This window comes from Microtus pennsylvanicus, chromosome 10 (assembly GCF_037038515.1).
Source record: "Microtus pennsylvanicus isolate mMicPen1 chromosome 10, mMicPen1.hap1, whole genome shotgun sequence".
NCBI classification, from domain to species: domain Eukaryota; kingdom Metazoa; phylum Chordata; class Mammalia; order Rodentia; family Cricetidae; genus Microtus; species Microtus pennsylvanicus.
The window spans coordinates 58,442,046-58,454,603 of NC_134588.1; the positions used below are offsets into that span (position 1 = coordinate 58,442,046).

Below are 12,558 nucleotides of genomic sequence, written 5' to 3' on the forward strand. Positions count from 1 at the left end.
AGTTTATATAAGACATTGTCAGTCTTGACCAGGTCGCAAGTTCGTTACCACTTACAAACTATTTTAAAGGCTGTTTTGAAAAAAAAAATAATGTATCTCACATAATAATACTATCTTGGAATTAGGAAACCTATAAACTGGATGAGAAAATTGAGGTACCACCAGTGACATTGGCCTTTTAAGTCTGTGAGACTGTTGGTGTGGTCTAATGGACTTGCAGGAAAACCATCCCTCTAGAAGACAGGTCTGCACCCTGAGACACAGAACTATTCAACTCAGAATTAAGGACCAAACCTGAAGACCCATCCTTTATTCAGGTTAACATTTCTTTAGCGGGAGTGCATGAAGAGGGAAGTGGAGGTGAGCAGAGGAGTGGATGGTCCAACCACCATTCCTGCAAACCCTCCATCTCCAGACAGATGAAAACGGGCTGAAGACCCCAGTTCACGCCTCATGGGTCCAGGAGAAGAACGTGGGCTTGGATCCGAGAAATGCTTACTGAGAGCCAGGCATGGTGATACTTAGTACAATCCAGAGGCAGAGGCAGTTCAAGACCAGTCTGGCTACAAAGTGAGTTGAAGGCTACGTGGTGAGATTTAAAAAAAAATCAAAAGCAAACAAATAAAAGCTTCCCAGAGAGCTAAGAAGGATGCTAACAGAAGGTCAGCCGAACCCTGGGTACGAAAGGCACCTCCCAGAGGTCAGCCCGTGTTCAAGTAGGAGCCTGCAGCCCAGGCTCGCAGCATCACGTAGGCATACTGCTGCACCTTCAGTGGAGGAAATGAAGCTCAAAGCCAGCAAGTCTGAGCATCCTGCCTCCCCACAGGAGTTCCTGCCCTGCCTCCTCCTAGGGGTGGTCTGATGGGATGAGATGGGCCAGTCACCTCCCCTTGTTGTTATCAGCCAAGACTATGTGACTGGAAATGCTCCTGCCCTTGGAACAGACAGGAACAAGTTTGTAAAGGTTTTAATAAATATCTCTTTAAGTCCACTGCTTTTGAAATTGGTTGGCCTTTTCCCCATTGGAGTAAGCAGAAAGATCGCCTCGAGGGTTTTGATATGCTTTCAGCTCTCTGTAACTTAGAGGATTTTATTTTCCACAAGACTATCTTTTTTATCTACCTGAAATTAGTTTTAAGTTACATCTGAGAGCCATAAAAAGTTTAGAACAATAAAAAGGTTGCAACTTTACAGAAGCTCAACCAGAGCCTAGCGGGAGGTCAGCTGCAGGAAGAGGTGGGGTCAACAGTACTGTGGCCACAGCCAATTCTTTCAGTACATTTTACTTTGTGTCAAGTCCATCAAATGACACAAACTCAAGTTGATAAAACCCTACTGCCCCCAGCTCTAATCTCCAATGAGGAGACAGTTGCGGTGGCCTACAGGGGATGATTCGCCCAGCATCCTGGGCCGACCCCAAATGCTCAGTGATTCTGCTTCCGCCGTGGCTTCATGTGCTACAGCCGCTACTATTGACACTGCCGTTTCCAGGGAGATGTCTCCAGTGGCTTCATCACCGGCACCGCAAGCTCTTCATCACATTCGTGTATCCTCGATGGGGATGTCATCCTGTACACAGGGAAGAAAGACCGACACTCAGCAGATGGCCCTGGGGATGTGAGACAAGGCAAAACTCATACAGTGGGAGTGAGCCGCAACACACACTATTTCATCTTTAAAAAAAAAAAATCCATGGGCGTTAAGTAGTTCCATTAACTCTACATTATAGGTAAAACAATTAAGGAATAAGAGGGAAGTGACTTTCCAGGGTCCAAATTGTAAACTTGGGACTTAATCCCAGGGACCAGAGCTTGAGATATTAAACTACCCGTGAGGGGTAACAGAGCAGAAAGGTAACCCTTTAGAGAACACCTTACATTTGATGTCTGTGTAACTTTTCCCTGCTCTGTGGTGTGTGTACAATACAGTTTCATGTAATGTGTGTAGAGTTGTACATACACATTGGGTGTAGAGGCCAGAGGCAGATGCTGGATGTCTTCATAAGTTCTTGTCCATCTTGTTTGCTTATTTAGTTATTTATTTGTCTGTTTATTGAGATAGAGTCTCATTGTGTAGCCCTGGCTGGCCTGGAACTACCTATGTAGACCACATAAGCCTCAGAGATTGGCCTGCCCCAGCCTCCCAAGTGCTGTGTTAAAGCATGTTCCACCATGCGCTGCTTTGTCTGCCCTCCTGCCCTTTTGAAGCATGGTGTAGAGGATCTGGGTTTCGATCCTCACTTTCCCGACTAAGTTCTTCCCCCTCCGCGCACCCCCCCCTTTCTCTTGAATGCCTTGTTTCTGCCTCTGTTCCCTCGGTTTTGAAGCCCCAGTCTCTCCCACAGTGATAAAGACAATCCGTGTTTCTTAAGTGCCGACTGGACAAATGCCACTGTAATTAATTTATCTGATCAATTAATTGATTTGTGTCCATCAAAGCACTAAACGGGATTAGATGGGAGTGAGAACCCACTTACTATTGCATGCTGCCTGTCTCTTCCAGCCCAAGGAAAGACCCCGGAGAGGCAGGGTGTCTGGGGAAGTGCCAAGAGACCTCTCATAACTATCGCTGGGGAATTCTTTGCCCTGGTGTCTGATGCGTTCTGGCTCTGGTCTGGACCAGGCTTGAGAGGGACCAAAGAAGATGGGAAGCGATAATCCCTGCAGGTGCTTCAAAACAGCTTATTCTTATGATGTGAACAGGTGCCCGGAAGGTCAGCACTGATGGAGCTTGGTGACCTTGGACAATTTCCAGGCCCACAGTACCTTCCTTCCCTTCTAAAACCAGGAGGGTGGGCTAAATGGTACTAAAGTTTTGCCTCTCAGTGACTGGAGGTCAGCAGGAGTGGGGTGGAGAGTGTGGAGAGGTGGGGGAGGGAAGCTCTTCTTTTTCTATCTGAGCTGCTGCTGTTTGCTGGGAGAGTGTTCCTGAGACACCCACTTCCCTGGCTGGGGGCTCTCTGGCTTAGGAATACAGAGTGTAAAACTGAAGAGATGACCAGACAGAGCCTGCCCTCTAGCTCTGGCCCGAATTTTCTTCAGGAACCCATCCTCGACCTGAGACTCTCCCCCCAACTCTGTACCCAGGAGCCCCCCACTCCTGGGGATTGGAAGTGGCTGTGAGTGAGACAGAAGGGCTCCTAGAAGGCAGGTGTCTCTCAACCTGGGCAAGGAAGGGGTGGGAGCCACTGGTGGGGGACTCCTTGGACTCAAGGAGGATTAAGGGTTTGGGCATTTGCTGTAATCTGGGATTTAGTGGAATCTCCAGGTTCTAAAAGATTCTAAACCCAATGACTGCTCATTCTAAATCTGATTTAAAGAAGGCTCAGCTAGAAATGGAAGTATTAAAGTGCCATGCTTTCTTCCCCTAATTTACTTTGTATGATGGAACCCGCGGGCCTGAACGGAGCCTTCACAGCACAGCGGCCCCTCTTGCACCTGCTGCTCTGCCATCAGGAGTCATTTACTTTGGGCCAAGTGACTTTTGCTCTTTAAAGATTTGTCTATTCAGATGGACACAGTGGCACACACCCATCCCAGTCCTCAAGAGGCTAAAAGCAGGAGGGTTTCCTTGAGTTCAAGGCCTTCTGGGCTAATTGTGAGTACCAGGCTAGCCTGAGCTACAGAGTAAGACCTGGTCTCAGGAAATTAATTAATTATCTAACAATTCTTCACTCACTCTACACATATTTTAAGAACTTCAACAAGTTCTACAGTAAAAGTTTTGAGGAAATACTAGAAGAAAAGTACAAGAGACAATAAAAATAAAGAGGCGAGAAGCTGGAGAGATGATGGCTCAGTGGTTAAGGTCACTTGCTGCTCTCACAAAAGACCTGGGTTTGGTTCCCAGCACCCACATGGTGGCTCACAGCCATCCCTACCTCCAGTTCTGGGGGATCCAGTGCCCTCTTCTAGCCTCCACAGGTACTAGGAGGTGTACCTACATGCATACACATAAAATGAAATAAATAAACCTAAAAAACAAACAAACAAACAAAAAACCCAGCTGGGCAGTGGTGGCGCACCTCTTTAATCCCAGCACTCAGGAAGCAGAGGCAGGTGGATCTCTGTGAGTTCGAGGCCAGCCTGGTCTACAAAAGCTAGTTCCAGGACAGCTAGGACTGTTACACAGAGAAACCCTGTCTCGAAAAACAAAAAAACAACAAACAAACAAAAACCCCCACAGGAAAATGATAAAGTGGGATTATGGGAGAGAGTAACTGTGGAGGGGAATCAAATTCCTTTGACTGAGTGGTCACAAGAGAGACTTCAGTGGTAAACATCAGCTGAGCTGAGACCGGAAGGATGGGTTGGAACTGAGGTCAGAAAGAGGAGTGTTCTAGGCGGAGTGGGCTACAGAGGTAGAACTCGGAGTAGGGAGTGAACTTAGTTTGTTTCAGAAAAAAAGACATCGGATTGCTAGAGCACAGCTCTGGGGAGAGCCAGGGAAGGAAGTGTGCGTCCATTCCTGCACTAAATTTGATCTTATTTGGAAAGCAGATTGCTGCAGATGTTGTGAAGGGTCTCGAGATAAGGTCACATTGGCTTTAAGGCACATCCTGTGTGTCCTGCCTCTGAAGACTGCTAGCTCAGACGAGAAAAGGGGGACATCTGAGACACACAGACACAGACACAAAGGTCACACAGAGATAGCGACAAAGATTGCAGTGAGGCATTCTCAAGCCACAGACTGCAAACACTTATGACAGCCACCAGACACTGGGAGAGGCCAGAAAAGACAGGAAGGGCATAGGCAGCAGCTAATGGAAGAGGGTCAGGTTCTCTTTTAGCCCTCTGGGGGAACTCAGTTTATTAATTTTGGAGTCTCTGATGTTCTGAACTGTAAGAAACTACATTTCTATTAGTTATTTGTTTGTTTGTTTGAGACAGTTATTTGCTTAATTTTTAACTCAGGCTGTCTTGGACTCACTTCCATTTCACACTGAGTGCCGGGATGACAGGCATGAGAGGCACGCTCGGCTCATTTCTGTTGTGTCAAGCCACACCCTGTGGGACTGTGTCTCCAAACCCCAGTAAAAGAGGAGTGAGAAATCCTGCCGAGAGTAGATCCACGCCAGTCAACCACCCACCGATCTATCCACAATTCGGTTCCTGTGTAAAGAACGAATCTCATCGAGCAAGAACACAAAGGTTGAGAGAAAGGCCAGAGGCTACCATCGCAGGATGCATGTGGTGGCTGAGAGACAAAACTGATGAAGGACACAGAAGGATGACAGGCTGGGGAGGGGCGCCTGGCTGTTCTTCAGGAGCTTCCAAGCCTCCACAGAACCGAGCAGTCCCCCAAAGCAGACGGTGAGTTCCAGGGGGATTCCGGGGAGCTGGTGGGAATAGACAAGTGGACGGAAAGGTCCAGGGTGTGTGGGGTGACAGAAGGGCAGGGACAGTTCTGTCCCCTTCTCAGGTGCAACACAGGACATTGCCTGTGACTCAGTGGATGTCACACAAAGACTCCTTGAAAGACCCACCCTGCCCGAGACTAAATAGACGTCACATAAAGTCTTCTCTAAAGACCCAGCCCAAGGCAACTTGTGCTTAGACGTGTCCGTGATGTCTTACCCTTGCTCACTACACCTCTGGGTCCCACCAGGAATACCCTGCTCCCCGTAGACATTGCCAGCACTGGTCACCGAGTTAGCATCACACCCTGCTCACTCCATGCACACCCAGAAGCTGGCCCAGTCAGCCGGAAGCAGGCCAGAACATGAGATGCATCTTCCCTTCTCTCCCCACAGTCAGTCTCTATGGGGTCAGCCCAAGGTGAGGGTCTGGTAACTGTGTTTTTGCAGACTGTGCTGATTTAACAGCAGACAGGGAGGAACAGGACATGTGACAACGGGGGCATCTCCAGCATGATACGGTATGTGCCATCAGAGTTACCTACCGTGGAGGCTTCCTGAGTATTCTGGATCTCATTGCTGTTCTCTGCTGGGGCATTGTCGACCCCTGGGCTGCAGCCTGGCTCCAGAGGTGGCCTCTCCTTTTGCTCCAGACTTTGGGGAGCTTTCTCCCCGACTGCTCCCTCCTCTGGTGTCTTTGCAGCTGGGCTTTTCTGTCCGAACCCCTCCTCTTCATCTGCCAAACTCTCCTCAGAGGCTGTCCCTTCTGTGGCCGTCCCAGCGTCTGTACGCTCTCCAGCTTCTGTCCCCTCCAGTTGACTCTCGCACCCTTTCTCAGCCTCTGTGTTGCAGGTTTGGGGTGGTTCTGGGACCTCCAGACCAGCCTGGCTAGCTGTGTCTGGATTCTGTCCAGCCTTCTCTCCTGCATTGGCCTCCTCTGGGGTCCCAGTACATTCTTCTGGCTTCTCTGTGCTATTGCACAAGCTCCTTCGAGGAGGCTTTTCTGTGGCTCCCAGGGTTCCCTCTACCCCATCTCCCATGGACTCCTGGTTGGATGGGGGAGACCCGGGGGCCTTGCTCTTGCTAGGGAACACATCATCGCCATTCTCTACCCTGGCACCATTTTCCTGAGATGGCTCCACAGCCCTGTAGTCTCCAAGGTCCCCACAGTCCGACTGAGATCGCCGGAATCGCCGGGAGGGAGGACGTCTTTTTATTGAGCCTCTAGTCCGCACCTGGGAGAAGACATGAAGGACTATTATCCTGAAAATTAAAAAAAAAAGGCTAAGGGGAAGACAAAGTGTGCTAAACAAACTCACTGCAGGTCCGTTAACTTCCCTAGGAGGGTGGAAAGTTGTTTGCTGTTTATTATAAAACAGGATTGAGAGCAACGTCTCTCAACCCCACAGGGGTTGCATATCGGATATCCTGCTTACCAGATATTTACATTAGAACTCTGTAACACTAGCAGAATGACAGGCGCGATGTAGCAGTGAAATGCTTTTATGGTTGGGGGTTGCTGCAACATGAGGAACTGTACTAACGGGCTGCAGCATTGGGAAGGTTGAGGACCACCGCTCTGGGGGGATTGTGAAACTACTTGGTAGGCTGCAGGCTTTTGTCTCAGGGAGATATAAATGCTGTCCATCAGTTAATAATTTGGGGGGAAATCTCAGTGGGTGAAGTGTTGGCTGTCGATGAAAGAGCGAGGGGGGCTGAGTTTGGGTTCTTGGCATCTTGTGGGAAACAAGAGGCAACCTGTGGATTTGAGACAATGGATCCCTGGAGCTGGCTGACCAGCATTTCAGCCCATTGCTGAGCTCTGGGTTCAATGGGAATGACCTAAAATACTGTAGATGATGGTTTTTTCCCCTGGGCACACCACAGTATGACGGAGGCAGACCGTACCTTATTGTAAGAAGGCAGGTGAGCCCCTTCCGGGGGCTGGTCAAAGCTCACAGGTACCTCTTCTGCTTCTGGCTGAGATCGGATGCCGGGGCTACTGGGTGTGGAAGGGGGACTGTGAAATGGTGACACCATAGCCTTGAGTCCAGGACTTTTGGGTGAAGCCCCAGGCAGAAGAGCTGCTGGGTCAAAGGCTAAATTGGCCTGTCAAGAAAGGGGAAAAGATGTTTGTTCACTGGCCTCAGCTGGCTGAGGACACTCAAAAGGAGACTCTGTGTGCTTCTCCCAAACCAATTGTCTGCCATTGCACTCTGACTGCTTCTGGAAGGCTTGTAGAGCCAGCCATACGGCCTGTTACCTGGCTCACAGTAGGTCGCCTTGTCGGACACTCAGGGCATGCTGAGGTGGACCCAATAGTCACTCCAACAGTCCTGGTCTGGCATAGTGGTGTAGCTTTGTTTTCCTTTGGTTTTTCAAGACAGGGTCTCTCTGTGTAGCCTTGGCTATGCTGGTACTTGCTCTGTAGACCAGGCTGGCCTTGGACTCAGAGACCCACTCAACTCTGCCTCCTGAGTGCTGGGATTAAAGATATGTGCCATCCGGGCGGTGGTGGTGCACATCTTTAAACCCAGCACTCGGAAGGCAGAGGCAGGCAAATCTCTGTGAGTTTGAGGCCAGCCTGGTCTACAAAAGCTAGTTCCAGCACAGCTAGGGCTGTTACACAGAGAAGCCTTGTTTCAAAAAACTACAAAACAAACAAAAGCAACCACTCAGGAGACAGAGGTAGGCAGATCTCTGTGTGTTTGGTCTACATTAGTGAGTTCCAGGCAAGCTGGGGCTACATAGTGAGACCTTCTCTGATAATGATGATGATGATGACCAGTGAGTAGTCACAGTGGCCCAAAGAGAAACTGCTGGCAGCACCATCAGCTCCCAGGATCTCACAGTATTTGGCACTCATGTCATCTTCCCATTAGCCAATAGCATCTGCTGCCTATTAACATCTTCTGTGTGCACCTATCTCTGCTGGATACAGCTGTCGCCTTTGCGATCATCCGACAGAGTCAGTATTGGTCTCCTGAGAGGAAGATGGCTAAATATCCTGAGGTCTGTGGCTGGCCTGCTCGCTCCTCAGGCCTACTTGTCCCTAGGCCTGCAGGCAGAGTTCTGTCTTCGGAGACAGGACAATGGTGCTGCACACTTCAAGGCGTCTCTCTGGGGCATTGCAGTACAACGGAACCAGATCAAAATGGATATGAAGGGAGACCAAAGGCAGAGTCACTCAGAGGTAACCAATGCCTAACGGAATCACAGGTTCAGTGGGAGAACAGGTGGGAGACCACAGACCAACCTTACCAACAGTAGAGCAGGAAGACGGCTATGGAAGGCATATGGAAGACGGCATTAACAGCCCAGACAGGGCCTCACAGAGCCAGGCCTCCAACTCCCTGTGTAGCCAGGAATGACCTTGAACTTCTACCTTCAGAGTGCTGGGGCTGCAGGCAGCTCCAACAAGACTAGACGCCAGGAATTGAACCCTGAATTGATGGGGCTTTCTGAGCTCTGGCAACTGAGCTGAATCACCAGTCCACAGGTTTTCAGTGCCAGCTAGGGGCACACTCTTCCTCCTGCCCTTTATAGATCCAGACCTACACAGCTGAGTAGACCTGACGGGGCTGGTCATAGGAAGACCTCACAGAGAGGGGACTGGCAGTAGAGGCTGGCGGAACAACAGAAAGTTCCACACAGCCAATTATATTTGATATAGGATCTTTCTCTCAATAGCTGCTGATGATCTTGAGCAAGTCTAAACACCCTTTCTGAGACTCAGGTCCTCTGTCCCAACTTTTAGCCTGATCTCCGGCAAGGCGTGGCTAGTACACTCCACTTGCAATGCCCCACTCCCCAGTACTCCTCTCAGGCGAGACAGATGACATTGAGAACTCCCAAGCCTTGTTAGCACTCTCTGGCTTCAAGGCACTAAGCGTGTTTAGGAAGGTAGCTATTATTTACCGGGTGTTGTCTTAAGGACGAATGCACAAAGCAGACGAGACTAAGTCATGGGAAGAATTAAATATAGAAAATGCACAAGAGGCAGCATTGTTAAGTCCAGGTTGTGTTTTGTTTTTGTTTTTGTTTTTTTAATAGCATATGATGAGTGCCAGGGAATGCTGGACCACAGGTGCCAGGGAATGCGCGTGAGGCGGGGTGTGCGCATGAGCGTGCATGAGCATGCATGGGGATGCGTGTACACTTCACACTGACCTGAAGCTTCTCAATCAGCGGAGAGCTCTTCACCTTGATTTTAGGTGGGTGGCTGGTGTTGGATGGTGATTTCTACAGAGCAAATAGACCAAAAGCAACCAAGTGAGCCAGAAGGAGGACAGGGTGGTCTCTCAAGCCGCCGCCGCTTTGATGTCTGTCCACTTACCTTGTCAGGCCTGGATGAGGCAGACTTCCTGCCTGCCCGCACCTCCCCACCACCCCCGGCCACCCCCCACACCCGCATTTCACCACACGCAAGACCACTTGAGTCTGAGCTGAGAAGTCAGGGCAGACCTACGGACTACAGGAAGCCTCCCCTCCTAGGGAGAATCTCTTCATGGCCTTCCAAGGCGAATCAACAATTAAAGGGGATTTCACAGACAAAGGGCAAAAATGGTCATCAACAAAACAATAAATCCTAGGCGGGGAATGAAATTAGGCAGCGGTATTAGCAAAATCCCTTCATGGAATTGATATTTTGGAAAATTCCACCAATGGCATTGTTCATGTACTACAATTTTCCCAAATGTGAATATTCATTTAATTTATCAGATACACACATTAAGTATCTAATGGCCCTCACGCATCACGGTGGGTACATGAAGATGAAGGTGATCTACTCCCTTCCCTGAACGAACAGTTGTGACTGCTATCTACTATGCAGGCTCTGAAAATTATTTTTGTGATCAATGTACACCGTGAGTCTTTCCCACTTCCGGATTAGATATTTGTAAAAAGATTGGCTCCTTGTTTCACCCTAAATTCCCAGTATAATACAAAGGTGAGGACAGTCATGGTGATTAAATGATGGTGGAGAGATAGAAGGCGACTTTCACGTTGACAGACAGCGTCAAGCACAGAAGGGATAGTCTCAGGATTTGGGGACCAGAGTATGTTACCTCCCCCATCTCCATATATGGCTGTGCTGGAACCGTAAGAAGACCATCACTGCTGCTGCCTGGTAACATTCTGAGGTGTCTGATTATATTAGTTGTAGAAGAAGAGAGACAGAAACAACTGATCAGGAACTTTTCAGATGCTGGTGCCAAGGGAGAGCATGCTGCAACGGGACCTGCTCCTTCTGACGCCAACTTTGCTGGCCAGATGGATGCCTGCTCTACCAAGATTTCTTGGCTATGGCAAAGGATGCCGAGGGCTTTCCTTCAAGCTCTAGATTGTCTCCATTGTCAGACATGTTCCTAGAGATGGCTGTCAAGGAACTTTGGTATCTAGTGAGCATCATGATCCTTCGGCACCAACTGAGAGGTTCTTAGTTTCAGGGCTTCACAGAGGAATTTCGTGGTTTTCATAAACTGCAGCAAAAATCTTCCCTACCAAATCTCACTTAGGTAATATTATAAACTCTCCCAACTCTTCTGGAAGACAGTGGAAATCCAACAAACAGCACCTCTTGAGCACAGTGAGTGCTGGAGACGGCAGCAGGTGTGGACTGGGATCCTGTACAACCGCAAGTGCAGTTCACAGGATGGACAGCAGATGGCAGCATTTAGTTTATAATTTAATGACAGGCTCCAGGCCAGTGGTTAAGGTTAAACAAATTGCAGAGAAAAAAAACCAACTTGGCATTTATTATTTTATGTGTATGTGTATTAACATGACATCTAGAAGTTGTGGACCTGATAGCTTCTCAGGAAGTAGTATTCATGTCCTTCCGTGTCATCTGGTTCTCTCAGGAAAGGTAACTTGTTACTTTGCCTACAACCAGCAGGAGAAATCCTGGCGGCTGACCCCACATCTCAGGCCCAGAAGGTATAGGAGGTAAGGGATGAAGCAGTCCTTCCTATCCCTGGGCATGAGCTAGGGTAACCGGAAGGCTGTCAGGGTTCCCATAGGCTGCATGTACTACACAGGCAGGCAACATCTCCATCCAGCTCTGCCGGGAGAACTGTGCCCACTTTCTCTGACAGAGGTTTCATTCTGAAGTTCAGAATGGCCTGGAGCTTGCTATGAGCTGGGATTATGATTGTGTGCCATGACTCCCTCACTCTGAATTTCAAGGCAAAAAGAAAGCCATCGATCCTGGGGGCAGTGTTTGCATAAACACACTCTAGAGGGGTTCTCAGTTTGACCCCCACCTTCCTCTTCATTCTACCCCTTGGCCATTACATGCCTTTAACTTCTGGATTTTATAAAGTCTGTGAAATGAAGCCATAAAATCAAATCTCTATGAGCCTGACCCGCTTCATCTGCTTTTATTCCCATGAGCAAAACTTCCCCATCCAGCCCCACCGCACACTTTCTGGTAATGTTCCTGTCCTCGGTTCACAAATGAGGAACTAATATGAGGCAATGATTCCTCTTGAGGAAAGCCCTGGGGACAGCCTCAGATGGCCACAGCCTCAGCCCTGCACCAGCAGAGGTGCCAAACTCAGCAGGGAAGAGCTACAAAAGTTAACCCTTTGTAAAGAGAAGTTGGCAAAGTTGGCGGTGGTAGCATCAGCTGGGAATGCCATGGAGCCATAGCATCATGGATGCCAGCACCTGAGGAGACCTAACAGTTTGTTAACCTAGGTTCTGGGGACTTGTCAGCTCACAAGACCATTCTGCCCAGTGGAAAAAAGCCCCAGACCCACCCCCCCAACCCTACTTGACTGGGAGGTAGCTACGAGTTCTCTGTCTTTTGAATTTTTTAAAATTTATTTTTAACTAAATAATCTTTATGTGTATGGGTGTTTTGGTGTCTGGTGTCCATAGGGGTCAAAGAGAGGCACCGAGGCATCAAATTCCCTGGAACTGGAGTTACAGATAGTTGTGGACCACCATGTGTGGGTGCTGAGAATCGAACTCTGGTCCTCTGGAACAGCAATGAGTGCTCTTACCCACTGAGCCATATCTCAAGCAACACACACACACACACACACACACACACACACACACACAATTTGTTTTTGTTTTTCAAAACAGTCCTGGCTGTCCTAAAACTCTTTTTGTAGACCAGGCTGGCCTCGAACTCAGAGATCCGCCTGCCTCTGTCTCCTAAGTGCTGGGATTAAAGTCGTGTGCCACCACCA

General features: G+C 48.9%; 1 protein-coding gene across 2 annotated transcripts in view; it reads right to left on the minus strand.

Moving 5' to 3' along the window:
* Positions 1 to 281: 281 nt before the first annotated feature.
* Rcsd1 (RCSD domain containing 1) overlaps positions 282 to 12,558 on the minus strand; it is a 59,260-nt gene continuing 46,983 nt past the window's right edge. For both annotated transcript variants that reach the window (XM_075988491.1, XM_075988490.1), the window contains 4 exons: positions 9,527 to 9,598; positions 7,265 to 7,465; positions 5,902 to 6,591; positions 282 to 1,569 (listed from right to left, as the gene is read on the minus strand). In XM_075988491.1, coding sequence (XP_075844606.1) covers positions 1,537 to 1,569; positions 5,902 to 6,591; positions 7,265 to 7,465; positions 9,527 to 9,598 — 996 coding nt within the window. In that variant the 3' untranslated portion in view covers positions 282 to 1,536. The remainder of the gene's footprint in view (positions 1,570 to 5,901; positions 6,592 to 7,264; positions 7,466 to 9,526; positions 9,599 to 12,558) is intronic.